An 18,964-nucleotide genomic window follows, 5' to 3' on the forward strand; every position below is an offset into this window, starting at 1 on the left:
GGAGTGTGGCGACTAGGGGATTTTCACAGTAACTTCACTGCAGTGTTAATGTGAGCCTACTTGTGACACTAATAAATAAACTTCGAAAAACTAATCGGCCTAGCTCTAATTTTAAGGCCCGTTGTTCTGAACTCCACCACCAGAGGAATTAGTTTCATTCTGCCCCATCAAATCCTTTCATCATCTTAAACATTTCAGTTAGTTAACCTCTTAATCATCCATACTTGAGGGAACACAGGGCTAATCTGTGTAGCCTGTCCTCTTAATTTAACCCTTTTAGCTGTGGAATCATTCTGATGAATCTGTATGGCACACCCTCCAAGACCCTCCTGAGTTGCAGTGTTGAAATTGGAATGCTGTGGTAAATGGTGATTGACCTGGGTAGCGATAATTTAATGGAAAGTCCCCTTGGGCCAACTCCGGTCATGTTTTTGGAGGGCAGCAAAGAAGGGAATGGGCAGGGGATGTCTGTTCCGTCCCTTGGGCTGGGGTTTGCGTGTGGCATTGAGTAACAAATAGAGTGAGAAAATAATAGATGTCTTAGTTAAGCCCAACCCACCCCTCCCCAAACTAATAGTCTCATTAATTTCTTCCCCCCCTTCTTCCATTGTTGCCCCTATTTGTTGATCCCTTTATTCTCCCCTCCTCCCACACCATGGGTTCTTGCCTCCCTCACAATCCCTTTCAGTTGGGCCACAGGTAAAGCTATCACCTCCTCCTTCGTGACTACCACTGGTACTCTGTGCTCAGTCGACCTTGAGGGACAACTCTTACGAGGCGAGGCAAACCTATGGCCAGACTTTTTGTTCTAAAGGGTAAGATGCAACTGCTCAGTCAGCCCTCAGTGAAAGGTCAAGAACGATAGCAATAAAAAGCAACAGCTTATACTTGTCTATGTAACCACTAGGGAATGTGAAGGCATCATCTTAATAATATAGCGACTTTATTGTAATTAAACATTCCCAGGCATTTCAAAAGGGCATCATCCGCAGGAATCAGTGCTGGGGGCCACACATATCTAAAATCTGTATTGATGACTTGGATGAAAGGTATTGTAATCAAATTTGCTCAAGGTACAAAGATAGGTAGGAGAGATTGACACAAGCAATCTGCAAAGGGACATAGGTAGGTTAAGTGAGTGGGTGAAAGTTTTGCAGATGGGGTATACCGTGGGAAAATGTGAAATTGTTCACTTTGGCAGGGAGAATAGCAAAGTATATAATTTAAACGGAGGGAGACCATGTTGCAGTACAGAGGAATGAATGAATCACAAGAACTCCACATGCAGGTAATTAGGAAGGCAAATGGAATGTTAACCTTGATTACAAAGGGGGTGGTGTATACAGGTGGAGAAGTCTTGCTACCACTATATGGGGCGTTGTTAAGACCACACCTGGAATATAGCGTGCAGTTTTACCCTCCTTATGTAAGGAGCAGTTCACCTGCATAGAAGGCAGTTCAGAGAAAGTTCACTAGGTTGATTCCTGTGACGAAACAGTTGGCTTATCAGAAAAGGTTGAGCAGATTAGGCCCACACCCTTAGGAGTTTAGAAGAATGAGAGGTGATCTTATTGAAAAGTAAGATTCTGAGGCCTGACAAAGTAGAGGCTGAGAGGATATTTCCCCTCAGAATTAGGGATCATGGATTCAGAATAAAGGGTCCCCCATTTAAGACGGAGTTGAGGAAGAATTTCTTCTCTCTGGGGGTAGTTAATCTTTGGATTCTCTATCCAGAGAGCAATGGAAGTGGGGTCATTGAATATATTAAAGCCTGAGCAAGAAGATTTACAAGGAAGTGAAGTGTTTATGGGAGCAAGGTGGGAATGTGGAGATGAGGTCACAATCAGATCAGCCATGATCTAATTGAATGATGGAGCAGAGTTGAAGGGCTGAATGGCCTACTCTTGCTCCTGTTTCCATTATTACCAAATAACATTTGACACAGTCACATGACAGGATACCAGCTTAGGTGGTTGTAATAAGTCTGTGGAGGTTGAAGTCCCTTCATCAAAATCCCTTTATTTACAACTCTAACAGAAGTATCAGTTAGCAGTCTACCTCTGAGGGTGTCAGAGGAACTGACACGTCCGGTTAAGTACCAGGCAAAGACTCCCTGATTGGCCCATCAATTGGATCCTTAATCAGGGACATCTTTTGATGGGATCCTTAATCAGAGAGTTCATACTCCAATCGGCCAAGCTCAATGGCCTGATTGAAGGCCTTACAGTGGTCATCTCAATGCTTAATCAAGAAGGTAGGTTTTAAGAAGTGTCTTGCAGGAGGGGAGTAGAGAAGAAATTTCAAAGCTTGGGGCCTAGGCAGCTGAAGGCACGGCCACCAATGAAGTGATGAAAATCAGACGATGTGCGATTGAAGATGCCACATAGGGGAGTAGAGGTCTCAAAGGGTTGTTGTTGATGAGCTTACAGAGTTACAGAGATGAGAGGCCGTTTGAAAAGAGTGAGAACTTTAAATTTGAGGCATTGCCAGTCCGATTGCTAGTGTAAGTCCTGCTCCATATCAATACAGCTGGGGGAGTGAGTGGTGTGTCTTTATAGGTTTTACACTTCTGTCTTTTCAGGAAGTAGAAACTGTTTTTCAATAGATTTGTCATAAGGTTGATCTTTTTTCACACCCATATGAGATATTCAAAAGCTGAGCGTGTATTTTTGAGTGTGCACGCGTGTATAAAATGACTGATTTAAACCATTTCTGGTCAGTGCACATATTGTTTTTTTGAAAAGCATATTCCCAATATTGGATCAAATATTTCCTTTCCAGATCCGAGGGCTCCAGGAGCAGCTGGAGAATGGACCCACTGCCCAGATCGCCCGCCTGCAACAGGAAAACTCCATTTTAAGGGATGCCCTCAATCAGGCCACAAGCCAGACTGAAAGCAAGTAAGAGCATTTACCCTGTCAGTAATGCTTTTGAAAGAAAGAAGATTCACAATCGCAGCGTTATCTAATTGCTGAACCTACAGAAGGGTCTGCTACTGGTTCGTTGATAAGATGAGCAAATGAGGAATTGGATTGAATGAAATTCAGATCCACGAATGCTGGGATGTGATATTGGAAGTGGAGATTTTTGGAGGGGCCAAAGAAACATAGAAACTAGAAGCAGGAGCAGGCCATTCGGCCCTTTGAGCCTGCTCTGCCATTCATTATGATCATGGCTGATCATCAAATTCAATATTCTGATCCTGCCTTTCCCCCATACCCTTCGATCCCTTTAGCCCCGAGAGCTATATCTAATTCCTCCTTGAAATCACGCAATGTTTTGGCCTCAACTACTTTCTGTGGTAGTGAATTCCACAAATTCACCACCCTTTGGATGGAGAAATTTCTCCTCGCCTCAGTTCTAAAAGGTTTACCCCTTATCCTCCAACTATGACCCCTAGTTCTGGACTCCCCCACCATCAGGAACATTCTTTGAGTCCACCCTGTTAGAATTTTATAAGTTTCTATGAGATCCCCTCTCATTCTTCTAAACTCAAGTGAATATAAGATCAGAGTGAATGATGACTGTGGAAGGGGTAGTGGGGGAAAACCACACTGAATAATGTTGGTATGAACATTTAGATTTTCTTTTAAACAAAAACTGTAAAGAAAAAGTTGGTATCTGTACAAGTGACCATGGAGCTGTTGGATTGTTGTAAAAACACAACTGGTTCACCCATGTATTTTAGGGAATAAAACCTGACATTCTTCTCCATGACTTCAGTCTCACACTAAACTGCTAGGTTCTTAACTGCCCTCTGAAGTGGCCCGGCAAGGTGCTAAATCATATCAATCCATTTCTCAGGGCAACTAGGGAATGAGCAATAAATGCCAATGATGCTTGAGAATGAATACATTTTTTAAAAACTGTACGGGGAGGTACAGGGCCTCAACATACCGGCTGCATAGAGATCAGGCGCCATCTTTAAAGGGCGCCCTGATCAGAATCTCAATAAACCATCTCCCCAGCCCAACACGGAGGTCTCGGGCCCCTCACCCCACCCCCAATCGGAGTCGGCACTTCTCTACTCCTCTGGATCATTGGCCCCTTCCTTCTCCACCCCCTCCCCCTCCCTGACACCTTCCCCGATCATCAGCACACCTCCCTGATCATCTACCCCTTCTCCCCTACCCCTTCCCATCGTTGGCACCCCCTCATCATCGCCGGCATCCCCAGCAACTTTGCCCACTCCTGGCCACCACCAGGTCTAAATGTATACACACCACCCCCCCCCCCCCCCCCCCCCCCGCCCCTTCTCCTCCTGCCCCTTGGCACAGGCTGGCGCTGCCACACTGACATGGGCCTGTGCCAGAGAGGCCCTGGACCCAGAGTCACTGAGGGGTCAGGGTCACCGAGGAACACAGGGCCCAGAGTCACTGAGGGACACAGGCCACTGGTGAGTGAAGACAGGAGGGGGTTGTGGAGTGAGGGGAAAATCAGAGAGGGTCCCCACCTGCCACGCACCTTCCTGCCCTGATTTAAATCCATTCCTGCCACCAAACCTGCTTTGGTGGATGATGTTAAATTCTGTCCTCAGTGTGATATGCGCACAATTTCAGCAGCATAACAGTGTGCTAAGGAGTCGGCACAGTGGTTAGCACACACACTGCCAGGGACTCGGTTTCGATTCCCGGCTTGGGTCACTATCTGTGTGGAGTTTGCACATTCTCCCCATGTCTGCATGGGTTTCCTCCCACACTCCAAAGATGTGCCGATTAGGTGGTTGACCATGCTGAATTGCCCCTTAGTGTCAGGGGGTCTAGCTAGGGTAAATGCATGGGGTTATGGGAATAGGGTCTGGGTGGGATTGTGGTCAATGCAGAGTCAATGGGTTAAATGACCTCCTGCACTGCAGGATTCTGTGATGACTAGATTTGGTTGATCAGTGCTCATGGTGTGAAACTAAGGAGTGGCTGGCTGACAGAGACAGTGCATAGTAAAGAATCTTGCACTGTGATGGAAGAGTTCCTTCATTGTCACTGGGTCAAAATCCTGGACTCCCTCCCTAACAGCACTGTGGGTGCATCTACACCATAAGGACTGCAGTGATTCAAGAAGGCAGCTCACCATCACCTCCTCAAGGGCAATTAGGGATGGGTAATAAATGCTGGCATAGCCAGAGACATCCAACATCCCATGGAAAAATAGCAGACAATACAAGTGTTCAGGTCCCAATCTCTAAGTGTCAGAGGATTACGTCCAAACTAAGGGCTTTGGGCGAGGGAGAAATTCTGTGTAATTTATAATTATTATCAAAAATAATACAACAGAAATTTTCAAAGAGAGGGTTGATAACATAAAACAGGCAGTTAGAACTACTGCCTCTCAGCGCCAGGAACCTGGGTTCAATTCTGGCCTCGGGTGACTGTCTGTGTGGAGTTTGCATGTTCTCCCCGTGTGTGCGTGGGTTTCCTCCGGACCCAGAGTCACTGAGGGGTCAGGGTCACCGAGGAACACAGGGCCCAGACACAGTCTTTTTCCTCCCACAGTCCAAAAATGTGCAGGTCAGGTGGATTGGCTGTGCTCAATTCCCCCTCAGTGTCCAAAGATGTGTAGGCTAGGTAGATTAGCCATGGTAAATGTGTGGGATTACAGGGATAGAGCAGGGGAGAGGGCCTGGGCAAGGTACTCTGTCAGAGATTCGGTGCAGACTCGATGGGCTGAATGGCCTCCTCCTGCACTGTAAGGATTCTATGAATGATTATGGAACAGTTCAGACCATTGATGCCCTCAGCCTGCGGCCCCTGGCCTTCATTCGCATCGTAGCTGGCTCCCCCCCTCCCAGGGGTATTTTACTCTTTCTTTGAGATTGACTGTAATCAACATTTGCCACAGGCAGAATGCTGAGCTGGCTAAACTACGGCAGGAGTGCACCAAACTGACCAAGGAGCTGGGCGAGAAGACGGAGAGCCTTCAGCAGGATGAGCAACAGAGGAAGGTTCTGGAAGGCAAAGTCAGCAAGTACGAGCAGCAGCTCACTGAGCTTCAGGTGAATGAGATCTGATTGTCCAACTGTTCTATTGTGTGTGCGTGCGCGCGCGTGCGTGTCCCCTCACTCCAACCACCCACCTCCGCTGTTCGTTGTATTACTCTCTCCGGCTCGGGACACATGAGGCCCCCTTTAGTATTGCAGCCTCCATCACCATCTTGATATGGTCCAACACCAGGAATCAAAGCTGAGCCAGTTCTAGCAGATGGGGCTCAAATCCATGGGATCACCCACTGAGCGTACGCTGGTCCATGCTATGTAACTTTGATAGGACATAATGTAGAGTCTCGCTGCAGGTGGTGAAGCTGGTGCCTCTGCGTTACATCTGTACATCTGACCCATGTTTCCAACTCGCACAGAGAGAGAACGTCACAAACTGGGGAGGGAGATGAGCATTAACTGGGGGAAAGAGAGAGAGAGAGCGAAGTACTCAATGAGAGAAACAAACCAGGAGAATTTGAATTGATTTGATTTATTATTAACACATTTATTGGGATACAGTGAAAAGTATTGTTATTGGGAGCTGTTACAGACCAGACATACCGTTCATAGAGTACATAGGGGAGAAGGAAAGGATAAGGTGCAGAATAAAGTGTTGCAGTTACCGATAGGGTGGAGATAAGGAACAACTTAATATGTGATAGGACTTCAAAAGTCTGATGGCAGCAGGGAAGAAGCTGTTCTTGAGTCTGTTGATACGTGTTCTCAGACTTTTGTATCTTTTTCCCAACAGAAGAAGGTGGAAGAGAGAATGTCAAGGGTGTGTGGGGTCCTTGATTATGCTGGCTGCTTTCCCAAGGCAGCGGGAAGTGTAGATGGAGTCAATGGATGGGAAGCTCGTTTGCGTGATGGACTGGGCTATGTTCACAACTCTTTGTCATTTCTTGCGGACTTGGACAGAGCAGGAGCCAAACCAAGCTCTGATACATCCAGAAAGAATGCTTTCTATGGTGCATCTAAAAATATTGACGAGAGTAGTAGTGGACATGCCAAATTTCCTTAGCCTCCTGAGAAAGTAGAGGCGTTGGTGGGCTTTCTTAACTATAGCATCGGCATAGGGGGGATCAGGATAGGTTGTTGGTGATCTGGACACCGAGAAACATGAAGCTCTTGACCATCTCCACTTCATCACCTTTGATGTAGACAGGGGCATGTCTTCCACTACGCTTCCTGAAGTCGATGACTATTTCCTTCGTTTTGCTGACATTGAGGGAGAGATTGTTGCCAGGAAGAGAGAGAAACACAAACTGGGTGGGGTGGTCAGATATTCAATAGTCAAAACTGGGGCAAAGCGAAAAGCTTTGGGAAGGCGGGTCTCTGTGTTGATTGACATACTGGGAGACGAATGGCAGGCTTCTGAGAGGGGCAGTTGAAAATAGGAGGTCATGTGATGACGCCTTGTGGAATATGTCCAATCGGAGTTGGCAAGCCTATTGAGCTGTAGATTGAACTTGCCCCTTGATTCCTGGGTCTCATTGGTTGCCTAACTGTCATTGTACTGAGCTCCACCTGGGCCTTAGCACTGTCATTCCCCCTCACATCCACCCACCTCCTCGGAGAGGCATTGTAGTCTCTAATCATTAAAGCATTGAAAAGGTTGTTCACCTCAAAAACAAGCCAGCCCCATCAGCACCATGTATTAATTTGGATGGCAATGTAAGTGCTAGGAGGACTTGAATTGTCTAGGAGCCAAACTTGACCTTTGATTATCAAGTTCAACAGCGCCCTCCACTTGCGCAGAGTGCATGACAGGCCTCAGAGCCGCACAGAACAGGTCAGAGGACTCCAACTGAGCAATTGGAACCAGATGTTCATTTTGTGGGCTAGATAATGGTTGTTGGGTGCAGTTTTTGGGGAATCTGAGAAATTGTTTTATTTCTTATGGGGGAAGAGATAAGTGGTGAGGTGTAAATAAAGTTGATGCAGCTGAAGGCAATGCTGGAAAACAGACAGAAGAACACCTACATTTCACAATTAGAGCTGGCCTCCTGAGGACTGTTTTGGGAAAATGAAAGTTCCCTCCTGCTTTGGATGTCGATGAGAGAGATTTCTACAGCTGGTGCTGCCATTTAACAGTGGGCAAGTGGGCAGCGTTTTGATTTCCAGGGTGCAATGCAGCAAAAGAGAGTTTGTTTCTTTCTGGGTTTGCTGTCAGTAAAATGGGAGAGAGAGGAAGTGAAGGGATGCTGATGCCGTGTGGAAAGATGGCGTGTTGCTGGAAGTCTCTGATATGGTTTCTGTAAGAGGGCAAAGCTGCGACCAAGATTTTAGAGCTACTTTGAGCAATTCTTCAGGACACCAGGATTGTCTTGGTCAAACTGAGGCATCTGATCACCATAAAACTGGGGGAGGGAGAGAAAGCGAAACAAACAAGAGGGAGGGAGAGAGAGACACAAACTGGGAGAGAGAGAGAAAAACACAAACTGGGGAGAGAGAGAAACAAACAGAGAGAGAGAGAAGAAAACACAATCTAGGGAAGAGAGAAAGAAACAAACTGGGGAGGGAGAGGGAGAAACACGGAGGGAGGGAAAGAAAGAAACACACAGAGGGAGAGTGAAAGAAACACAAACTGAGGGGAAGAGAGAGAGAAATATTCAAACTAATGAGAGTGAGAGAAACACAAACTGTGGAGGGAGATAACCTGGGGGAAGAAGCGAGAACACGAGAAAAATAAACCAGGGAGACAGGCTAGGATCAATTGAAGATTTAAAAGCTGAGTTTGACATTGTGCAAGGAGATATTGAGGGCGATGAAGCCACGGTTGGTATATGGAGTTGAGGTGCAGATTAGTCATGATCTGCTTGAATGGTGAAACAGGCTGAATGTCCTTGTCCTGTTTTTATGCCTCGGTCTTGCCTGTACCATTGTCAATTTATTGCCCTTGATTTGCCTAAATTTACTGCAGCTATTGCCCTTGATTTGCCTATACACATTCTTATTTGCAGACAAGTCAGCAGGAAACAGAGAGGACGTTACAGAAGAGGCTTGACGATGTCAGCGAGGAGCTTCGCAAATCCCAGAGCAGTTATTCCAGTTTGCTCACAGATAACGAGAAAATGAGAGGGGAACAGCGCACTACTCTGAATAGCTTCACCGGTGAGTCTATAGATCAGGAGAGCGAGAAGGTTAAATCCAGGGGGAATGGTAATGAGCTGTTTCATCAGACATCTTGATGGAAACGGATTTATCCTGCATAAAAATGAATTTTTGCAGTGAATGGAATTCACAGATAATCACTCCGTCTGCAGCTCCCCTATCCTACCCATCTCTCCGTCAGCTGGGACATTCCCAGTACTTCTCCAACAGTGTGCATCTCGGGGTGATGCCAAACGCGACAGTTTAACTCAATGATTCAGTTGTGTGGAAAGCGGTGCGATTCTCTGAGAGTTTGAGGTTTGTCTCGGGATAATATCTTGACTTTTCCGTTGCTCGCTGGGCACTGGTCAGAAACGGGAGGTCAGTACTGTGCAGGATTTTCCAGGCGCAGGCTGTGAGTACGTTCTTTAGCCAGGCCCTGACCTCCCTCGATGTTAACAGCACGTTTCTCTCTGCTGTCCTTGGCTGCAGATCTTCAGGCTAAAATGGTGTCCACAGAGGCCAACCTGAAGAGCAAAGCAGAGGAGCTGGAGAAGCTGCACGTTCAGCTGGTGGAGGCTGGCTCGGAGAAGGAACGCCTGGAGGAGAGAATCCAGTCGATCGAGGCGTTGCTCGAGGCCGGACAGAATAAAGAGCTGGAGAAAGAACATCCAGTTCAGGTCAGTCTTCCCGTCAAGAACAGCTCTTGAGTTGGAACCAATTATTTTGAAAATAAAGAAAAGTACAGTGCCTTTCAAAGCAAAAGGACACTGCAAAGTGCTTTGCTGTAAATGCTGCATTGTAACAATGATTACACTTCAACAGTATTCTGCTGGCTGTAAAGCAACTTTCAGTGGTTATAGAAAGCATTATATGAATACAAGTCTTTATTTCCTTTAAAGTGTTTTTTTTTAAGTGTTGCAATCCAAGAAGTGTGGCAGCCAATTTTCACACATACAGCAAGCTCCCGCAAACAGCCAATGAGATCATGGCCAGATCATCTGTTTTGGTGATGGTTGGTAAGGGAAAGTGTTAGGCGTCAGGGAGAATTCTTCCCCCTGCTGCTCTTCTTCACATAACCTCACAGGACCCTTTACGTCAACCTGAAAGGGCAGACTTCTATATGTAGCACTCCTTTGGTAGTGCTCTGAGAGTGTCAGCCTGGATCTTGTGCTCAGGTCTCTGTAGTGGACCTTAACCTTGATTCTCTGACTCAGAGCCCTGACTGTTACCCGCTGAGCTATGGCCGGTACTGGGAAGCTGGTGAAGATTGGGAGCCTGTGGGGAAGAAAATGTTAGGAGCACAATGAGTTTTGATTTGAATGCCTTGAGGTAGAAAGTTTTTAGAGCTTGAGATAGAATCCCCACGCTGCAGAAGGAGGCCATTTGGCCCATTGGGTCTGCACCAACTCTCCGACAGATCAGGGAAGGGGAACTCTGCAGACGGCGAGGGTGATTGGGGAGGGAGGGGGACCTCTACAGAGGTGGTGATCGGCGAGGGGGACCAGCACAGGCAGTGATTGGCAGGGGAGGGGTGGGTTTAAAGTTTATTTTATTAGTGCTGCAAGTAGGCTTACATTAACACTGCAATGAAGTTGTTGTGAAGATCCCCTAGTCGTCACACTCCGACGCCTGTTCGGGTACACTGAGGGAGAATTTAGCATGGCCAATGCACCTAACCAGCACGCCTTTCAGACTGTGGGAGGAAACCAGAGCACCCGGAGGAAACCCATGCAGACACTGGGAGAATGTGCAGACTCCACACAGACAGTGACCCAAGCCGGGAATCGAACCCGGGTCTATGACCAGTGCTCCGTTTGTCCTGGCGCTGTGAGGCAGCAGTGCTAGGCGCTGTGAGGCAGCAGTGCTAACCACTGTGCTGCCGTAGTGGCAGGTGGAGCAGTGGCGCCCTGGCTCTTTCTTTGCACTAAGTGCCATAAGATTGTGATTCGTAACTCGCTGAAAAAACCGATGTCATTCTGTCCCGTATTCCCGCTCGTTGGGCACTTAACATTTTTTTCATAAGATTGCACCCAACGTGTCCATTAGTTGAATCTATTCTGTTTGTAATCCACCCAATGAGACTTCTTTCTCAAAGTCCAAACATGATTCATGTCAAAAATGCAGGTGCAAGGGATGGAGCGGAGATGAGGTGACGGGGTAGAGTTTGTATTAAAATAATGAAAATTGTTTGGACTGGGAGCAAGATGTAATCTGTTCTGAAAAGTCACTTCATCACCGTATCAGTTTACACTTTAATATCTGCTGGCTGATGTGGAGGTTTGTGAAAGGGTCTGTTCTGCAAAAGTTATTGTACTTAAACCTGTTTTAATTTATTCTAACATTTCAGGCCGCACAACAGGTAGAACTAGAACAGCTGAGTAACAGGTAAGGTACTGTTTCAAAAGCATGTGAGTGACTGTGTGCGTATGTCTGTACGGGGATGTGTACGTGCCCTGTGCGTGCGTCTGTGAGGGAATGTGTATGTCTCTGTGTGGGAATGTGTACGTACCTGTGTGTGTCTCTGTGCGGAAATGTACGTGTGTCTGCAGGAATGTATCCTGCCTATGCATGGATCTGTATGTGTGCGCGTGTGTTTGCAAGAAATTGGCTCATTAACGCCTGGTTTTCAGGGACTATGAATGCTCAGAGCTCCAAAATTGTGCCCACACTTATTGCTCTTATTGCTACTCGATCGAAGAAATGATCTGAGTCCTCTTCAGTGGAATCCATACGTAACCTCACCCTCTGGTGAGCTGGCACCTCTGCTTACCTTGTTCCCCTGCCCTGGCTACAGTGCACTGTCTCAGCAGATGCAGACTCTGCCTCCATGTTAGATACCCACTGCGTCAGCATCCGAACTGGTGGCTGAGAGTGTGAAATTGAGTGATGGTGTGATGACTGCACCATCACTGTCTTGATGTTCCTCCGCTGTCTGACCTGCTTGCATTTCTTAGGTATCTGAAACGGAAAAGGCACAAGGGTAAGGTTGTGGTGAGGGGAATGATGGAAATAAGACATGCATGCTTACAGCATCCTCAGCTGGCAACTCAGAAGGGCGTGTGAGATGAGGGGAGTTGGGATGTGAGAAGGAACATTAGGTATGAGGACACAGATGCTTTGCACCCACCGCTAGCCAAAGCCTCCGCAGTGGACATCGCAATACTGGCCAGCACCATCTCTCCTACCTCCCCTCCCCACTTCCACCACCCCTCACCACTCCTGATTAGATCCTATTGCCCCTAATCATGTGCCACCATGCCCCAAAAGAGAAAAGGAAGTGTGTTAGTGTAGGTGGTGAGTGTGTGATAGAGGTGTGGTGATTTGAGGCTAGTGGTGCAGTTGGTAGAATATGATTTTCGAAGATGCGTTCACTGATCTTGACCACTCATGTGGGATCATTGCACTTCTTGCAGCACAGCTTCCAGGTCCTTGGGACTTGGTTCATACCATTGACCTTCACGGCTGTCAGCTATCACTGGCTTTTTAATGCGTTTCTGGGGAGAGATTGCAAGGGGATACAGGATCTCTCCATCTTCCCATTACCTCCACCAAGGTCTTCAGTCCAGTGTGTGAAAATATTGGGGCACACTGTGTCCCATCACTATTTTCCAGGTTGTATTCGCTTCCTGCACAACAGCCAACACTTATTCCAGCCACAATGCTCCCGTTTAAGGGACGTAGGCTAGCTTTAACTGGTGCTAGCAAAATACGATTTAGGGTCCCACGTCCACAGCCAACAAACAGCAGTGTTAGTGCTGGCTGCAAGCAGAAACCTTTCGGGTGAATTTGACTTGCTGCCTGTATTACATTCACAGGTTAATTGTGCAATGCAATCCCTGCGCTCGCTTTCATTCTCCAGTTTAGTACCCACTGTGTGTGTGTGTGTGTGCGCGTGCGTGCGTGCATGCGTGCGTGGGTGTAGGCGTGTGTGTGTGTGTAGGCGTGTGTGTGTGTGTGTAGGCGTGTGTGTGTGTGTGTAGGCGTGTGTGTGTGTGTGTAGGCGTGTGTGTGTATAGGCGTGTGTGAGCTTGTGCATGTGCGTAGCTGGCTGGTTCTGTGATTACCATTACTCATTCTTCTGTCTCTAGGCTGAAGGATAAAGATGTTCAGATTACCACTTTGGAACAGGAGATACTGCAGCTTAAAGAAACAGTTGAACAGCAAAAGAGCAAAAACAATGTGAGTGTTCTATGGCTCATATTCCGTTTGTGATTCTTGCAAAGAGTTTTAACTGCAGCCACCCAAAAAGTGTAGAGAGTTCTCTGGTTCAGGCCAGCGTTACTGCTTCCACGCGGTAGCAGTGCTCCACTTATCCTTTACTGCCAGCAGTGGCCTGGACCTGAAGTTAGCTTCAACAAAACAGCTCCCTCAATGTGGGACTTTATCCAAAGTAGCAAGTATTGGGAATTCAGGCACAGAGGTCATTGAGCCCTCGGAGAAGAAAATTCCATGTGATCCACTAACGTCTGTGCTCAGTGTCCTGATATGAACTTCCAGTGGGCAAGATTCCAATGCACAGAATTCATAAAATGCAGCTCTTCCAGCATTTGTTGCTTGTGCACGATTTACTTAATGAAGTGAGACTTGATTTCACTGTGTCAGCCAAAGTGCTGGAGGTGGGGGAACGGGACTGAAAGCAGAGCTCGTGCTAAGCAGTCCTAATTACTCAACAAACTGAGTATTTAAACAGAGCCGCTGCAAACCCAACTCATCACAGCAGGCTCTCAATAAAAACAGCATTATTTCCCCAGCAAAAATACAGTTAGTGAAGGATGGTTATGTCGGATGAATTATATGCATAAAATCAATCTCAGCAAGTGTGGTCTCCAGCTGTGATTGGCAGGAGAATTAGCCAACTCACCTCCACTCTGGCCAGCACTTGGTGATTTTACCACCTACACCCCTTCCTGGGTAGCTCTGGAGTTTGGCTTGGATAGCATGAGGAATAAATGCAAATTACTGCGGATGCTGGAATCTGAAACCAAAAGAGAAAATGCTTAAAAAATCTCAGCCGGTCTGGCAGGATCTGTAAAGAGAGAAAAGAGCTGACATTTCGAGTCCAGATGATCATCCTTGACAAAACGGGTCAAAAGCAGCTTTGACAAAGCTTTGATAAAGGATCATCTGGTCCCGAAACGGCAGCTCTTTTCTCTCCTTACAGATCCTGCCAGACCTGCTGAGATTTTCCAGCGTTTTCTCTTTTGGTGAAAGTCGTGAGGAACTTGTGATAAGTGGTGATACAGCAGAGAAGCTGAGATTGTTTTCAAATCCCTCCATGACTTTGCCTTTCTCACATCTCTGTAACCTCCTATAACTCTCTGAAATCTCTGCACCACTCCAATTCTGGCCTCTTGCTCATCCCCAGTTTTTGTTCCACCATTGGAGGCCATACTTTCGACTGCCGAGACCAGAGTAGTGGAATTCCTTCCCTGAACCTGTCAGCCTCTCTATCTCCTGTTTCCCCTTTCAAACACTGGGTGGAATTTTCTGGCCGCGCTCACCCCAAAACCGGAAAATCCCGCCCGACATCAACGGACCTTTGCATGGTTCACCTCCCCCCTCCCCTGCTATGATAGGAAAACCCCTCCACTCTTCAAAACGTTTAACCTCTTCTACCCACCGTTTAATAGCTTCCCCTAAAACATGACTGTTTCTGTGACTCGGTGTGAAATTCTGTTTGAAAATATTCCTGTGAATCATCTTGTGAAAGGCTTCAATTAAGTGGAATTTGTTGTTGTTAGAATAGAAAGGGTTAAGGGGAGATCCAGCAGAGGTGTTCCTAACAATGGGGTAAATATAGAGAAACCCTTTCCAGCGACTGGAGGGCTGCTTGGGATAACTGGCAAAAGAAACAAAGGAGCGATGAGAAGAAACTTTTTGAAGTTGCAAGTTTTTGTGATCCCAAAAAGATTGGTGGAAGGAGATTCGACAGGAACTTTCATTAGGGAATTTGGAAATACAATTGGAAAGATTGGCAATGCTATGGTGAAACAGCAAGAGGAGTCGAGCTAATTGGACAGGTCTCTCAAAGAGCTGTCACAGGCGCGATGGGCCAAATGGTCATCTTCTGTGCTGTGTGATTCTAACTGTGGAGATGCCGATGTCTGTGTCAATATGCGCGAATGTGGACTTTAACCTGGAGTTGTGAGACTTCTTACTGTGATTCTAAAGCCAGGGCAAATTACTCATTGTTTCAGCTACCATTTGCTTGCATTCAGTTGGATGTAAAGTCGAGCTCTGTGGAACAATCACTGATCATTGCTGTCCTGTTCAAATGGGGATACGGTATTGAGCCATTTAGATTAATTGGCTAAACTCCAGCTACGCCTTTCACTTCTGTTTGTGTTGTTGTGCAGAAAGCAGCACAACATTATCTCGAGGAGGGTCATGGGTTCAAGTCTCGCTTCAGAGACTTAAGCACATAATCTAGGCTGACGCCCCGGTACAGCGCAGAAGGTGTGCCGCACTGTCAGAGGTGCCATGGGAGGCTGAACCAAGGCACTTCCGGTGCTGTCAGGTGAATGTCACTATTTGAAGTAGAGAAGTTATGAGGTCTTGTGATGGAGTGCCTCGGAACCAGAAGCTCCAGGTTCAGGACTTGATGACTACCTTGAGTATCCAAAGCTCCAGACTACAGCATGCATGTGAAGGTGTATGTTAGAATCATAGAATCCATACAATGCAGAAGGAGGCCATTCGGCCCACCGAGCCTGCACCAATAACAATCCCATCCAGGCCCTATCCCCATATCCCCACGTATTTACCCTGCTAAACCTCCTGACTAAGGGTCAATTTAGCATGGCCAATCAACCTAACCTGCACATCTTTGGACTGTGGGAGGAAACCCAAGCAGACACGGGGAGAACATGCAAACTCTACACTGAGAGTCAGCTGAGGATGGAATTGAATCCAGGTCCCTGGTGCTGTGAGGCAGCTGTGCTAAACACTGTGCCACCATGCCACCACAGCAACTCGGACCCTGGCAGTGGGGGACAGCGGGCAGGGGGAGTAGCAGTTGACTCAGTTGTTTGGATGAGCGGTGTGGGTCAGATTGATACCAACAGCATGGGGTTTGATCTCTATTTTGGCTGGGGTGGGTTTGGGACCTGCCTCCTTGCTCTACCCATGGTGGATATTGCAGCGCTGTGGATCGGACCCACCTTTGGACAGAGAACCAAAGAAGGAAAGTTATCCCCAGTGTCTTGGTCAGCATTTATCCCTCAACCATCATTAAAAAGACATGGTCTGGTCATTTTCACATTGCTGTTTGTGGAACCTTGCTGCATTTGCTACATTACAACAGTGGCCAAACTTCCAAAAATAGAGCATTGGACTTGGGACATCCTGAGGCTGTGAATGGGAGTTTTGTTTTGGTATCTTGTCTGTGCACGGTGTGTCATTAAAAACTGTTTCCAAATAGGACCTTCGTGAGAAAAACTGGAAGGCCATGGAGGCTTTGGCATCAGCCGAAAAAATGTGCGGGGAGAAATTCAGTGCTGCTAAACAAATAAAGGTTGTACTCTATGTGATATAATGGCATGTATCTGGTGCTTGTGCGTTCTTCAGAGGAGATCTGTAGGATCTGGGCTTTACCGTTTGTCCTCTCAACAAATGGTGGGTTTTCACCTGTTGACTTAGTAGTAGATTGAGGATAGGTGAGTAGCAGTGGTAGGCCAAGAACTGTTGGAATGTTTAGTAAGAAGGGCGACCTGGAGACTCCCAATTCTTGCCACCAGTAACTCTTGCATATACGATATAAAGAAAGATGCATGCTTTTTTAAATTCATTCGTGGGGCATGGGCGTCACTGGCTGGCCAGCATTCATTGCCCATCCCTCGTTGCCTTTGGCTAGACCATTTCAGAGGGCAGTTAAGCATCAACCACATTGCCATGACTCTGGAGTCACGTGTAGGCTGGATCAGGTAAGGACAACAGATTTCCTTCCTAAAGGACATTGGTGAACCAGGTGGGTTTTTCCGACAATGGTTTCATGGTCATCAGTAGATTCTTAATTCCAGATTTTTTTTTTATTGAATTCAAATTCCGCCATCAGCAGGATTCGAACCCGGGTCCCCAGAACATTAGCTGACTTTTTGGATTAATAGTCCAGCGATAGTACCATTAGGCCATCTCTCACAAGTGAGGTTTGCCACCTCACTTTTTGATCCCACTTAGGCTGCTTTATAAGAGAGTGCAGTAAAGAATGATTTCTCCCCAGTAAACGTCTCTGATGCTCTGTGGACTAACACCTACATCAAAACAGCTTTGCTTGTCAAACTAATCAATTGCCATTCTTCTGGGCTTTCTTGATCCTGTCGATACAAGGTGTTCGAGTTACTATGGGTGCTATCGTTACCGAGTTGTTCCTATTCATCTGATATTGATACTTCTGTCCATAACCACAGCATCTCCAACAGTGGCTTCACTTTCCAATCCTGTCCCATCATCTGCAGGCATGGAGTCAGCGAGTTGATGCCTCACTCTATGTCACCACAACCCCTCATGATCCTTTCGTTACCAATGTGCTTTGACACTTTACAGCAAAGATTTACTCCACCAAAAAATTGAGAAAACCAAATGGTACCCTCGTCACCAATGCTAACCCTTCCCCCTCGCCTCAGGCTGAACCAGAATATTTGCAACCTCTTTGTCTCCGAGCTGAATTTCTGGTCCTACATCCATTCCATCACAAAACCTGCCTCCCATTCCACCTCATAACATCACCTGTCCCTGCCCCGACTCAGTCCGTGTGTTGCTGAAACCTTCATTTAGGCTCTTGTCTGCTCATGTCTAACTATTCCAGTGCTCTCCTAATCGCCTTCCCATTTCTCATCTTCTGTAATCTTCACCTCATCCAAAAAACTATCCTGCCTGAGACCTAACTCACCATATCCTATTAACCCACCATCCATATCATCACTGACTGACACTGCTACTAATGTAAGACCTCACCCTCTGTTTAAAACCTTCATTTCCCCACTGCTGCCAATTTCTGAAGCTCCTGCACATCACAGAATCACACAATGTCATGGGGCGCTGGCTCTTCGAAGGAGCAATTCCCCATGGCCATTCCCCCCCCCCCCATTCTCCCTGTACAATCTTTCAGACAATAATCCAGTTCTTTATAAATGCCTCAATTGAACCTGCCTCCACCACACTCAGGCTGTGCATTCCAGATTCTAACCGCTCGCTGTGTGAAATAGGTTTTCCTGATGCCTCCATTGCATCTTTTACTAATTACCTTAAATCAAATACCCTCTGGTTCATCAATGGTTTTTCCTGTCTTCTCTGTCCAGACCCCTCATGATTTTGAAAACCTCTATCAAGTTTCCATGCAACCTCACTTCTCCAAGGAAAACCGTTCCAACTTCTCCAATCTGTCTATAGAACTGAAGTTTCTCATCCCTGGAACCATTCTCATCAATCTTCTCTGCACTCTTTCTAATGGCCTACCCCTTTCCTAAAGTGTGGTGCCCAGAAATAGATAGAAACATAGAAACCCTACAGTACAGAAAGAGGCCATTCGGCCCATCAGGTCTGCACCGACCACAATCCCACCCAGGCCCTACCCCCATATCCCTACATATTTACCCGCTAATCCCTCTAACCTACACATCTCAGGATACTAAGGGCAATTTTAGCATAGCCAATCAACCTAACCCGCACATCTTTGGACTGTGGGAGGAAACCGGAGCACCCGAAGGAAACCCACGCAGACACTAGGAGAATGTGCAAACTCCACACAGACAGTAACCCAAGCTGGGAATCGAACCCAGGTCCCTGGAGCTGTGAAGCAGCAGTGCTAACCACTGTGCTACCGTGTCGCCATGTTCTTGTTGAGGCTGAACAGGTTGAATGTAACTTTGTTGCTTTTGTACTCTGTGCCCCTGTTAATAA

At 46.8% G+C, this 18,964-nt stretch overlaps 1 protein-coding gene across 1 annotated transcript in view; it reads left to right on the forward strand.

Annotated features, from left to right (window-relative positions):
• Window positions 1–18,964, forward strand: part of LOC144504739 (ribosome-binding protein 1-like) — a 123,058-nt gene that overhangs the window by 63,711 nt on the left and 40,383 nt on the right. Inside the window, exons 6-12 of the mRNA XM_078230482.1 lie at window positions 2,782–2,900; window positions 5,836–5,989; window positions 8,935–9,085; window positions 9,557–9,744; window positions 11,415–11,452; window positions 13,156–13,246; window positions 16,488–16,580. Coding sequence (XP_078086608.1) covers window positions 2,782–2,900; window positions 5,836–5,989; window positions 8,935–9,085; window positions 9,557–9,744; window positions 11,415–11,452; window positions 13,156–13,246; window positions 16,488–16,580 — 834 coding nt within the window. The remainder of the gene's footprint in view (window positions 1–2,781; window positions 2,901–5,835; window positions 5,990–8,934; window positions 9,086–9,556; window positions 9,745–11,414; window positions 11,453–13,155; window positions 13,247–16,487; window positions 16,581–18,964) is intronic.

This window comes from Mustelus asterias, chromosome 15 (genome assembly GCF_964213995.1).
Source record: "Mustelus asterias chromosome 15, sMusAst1.hap1.1, whole genome shotgun sequence".
Lineage (NCBI taxonomy): Eukaryota > Metazoa > Chordata > Chondrichthyes > Carcharhiniformes > Triakidae > Mustelus > Mustelus asterias.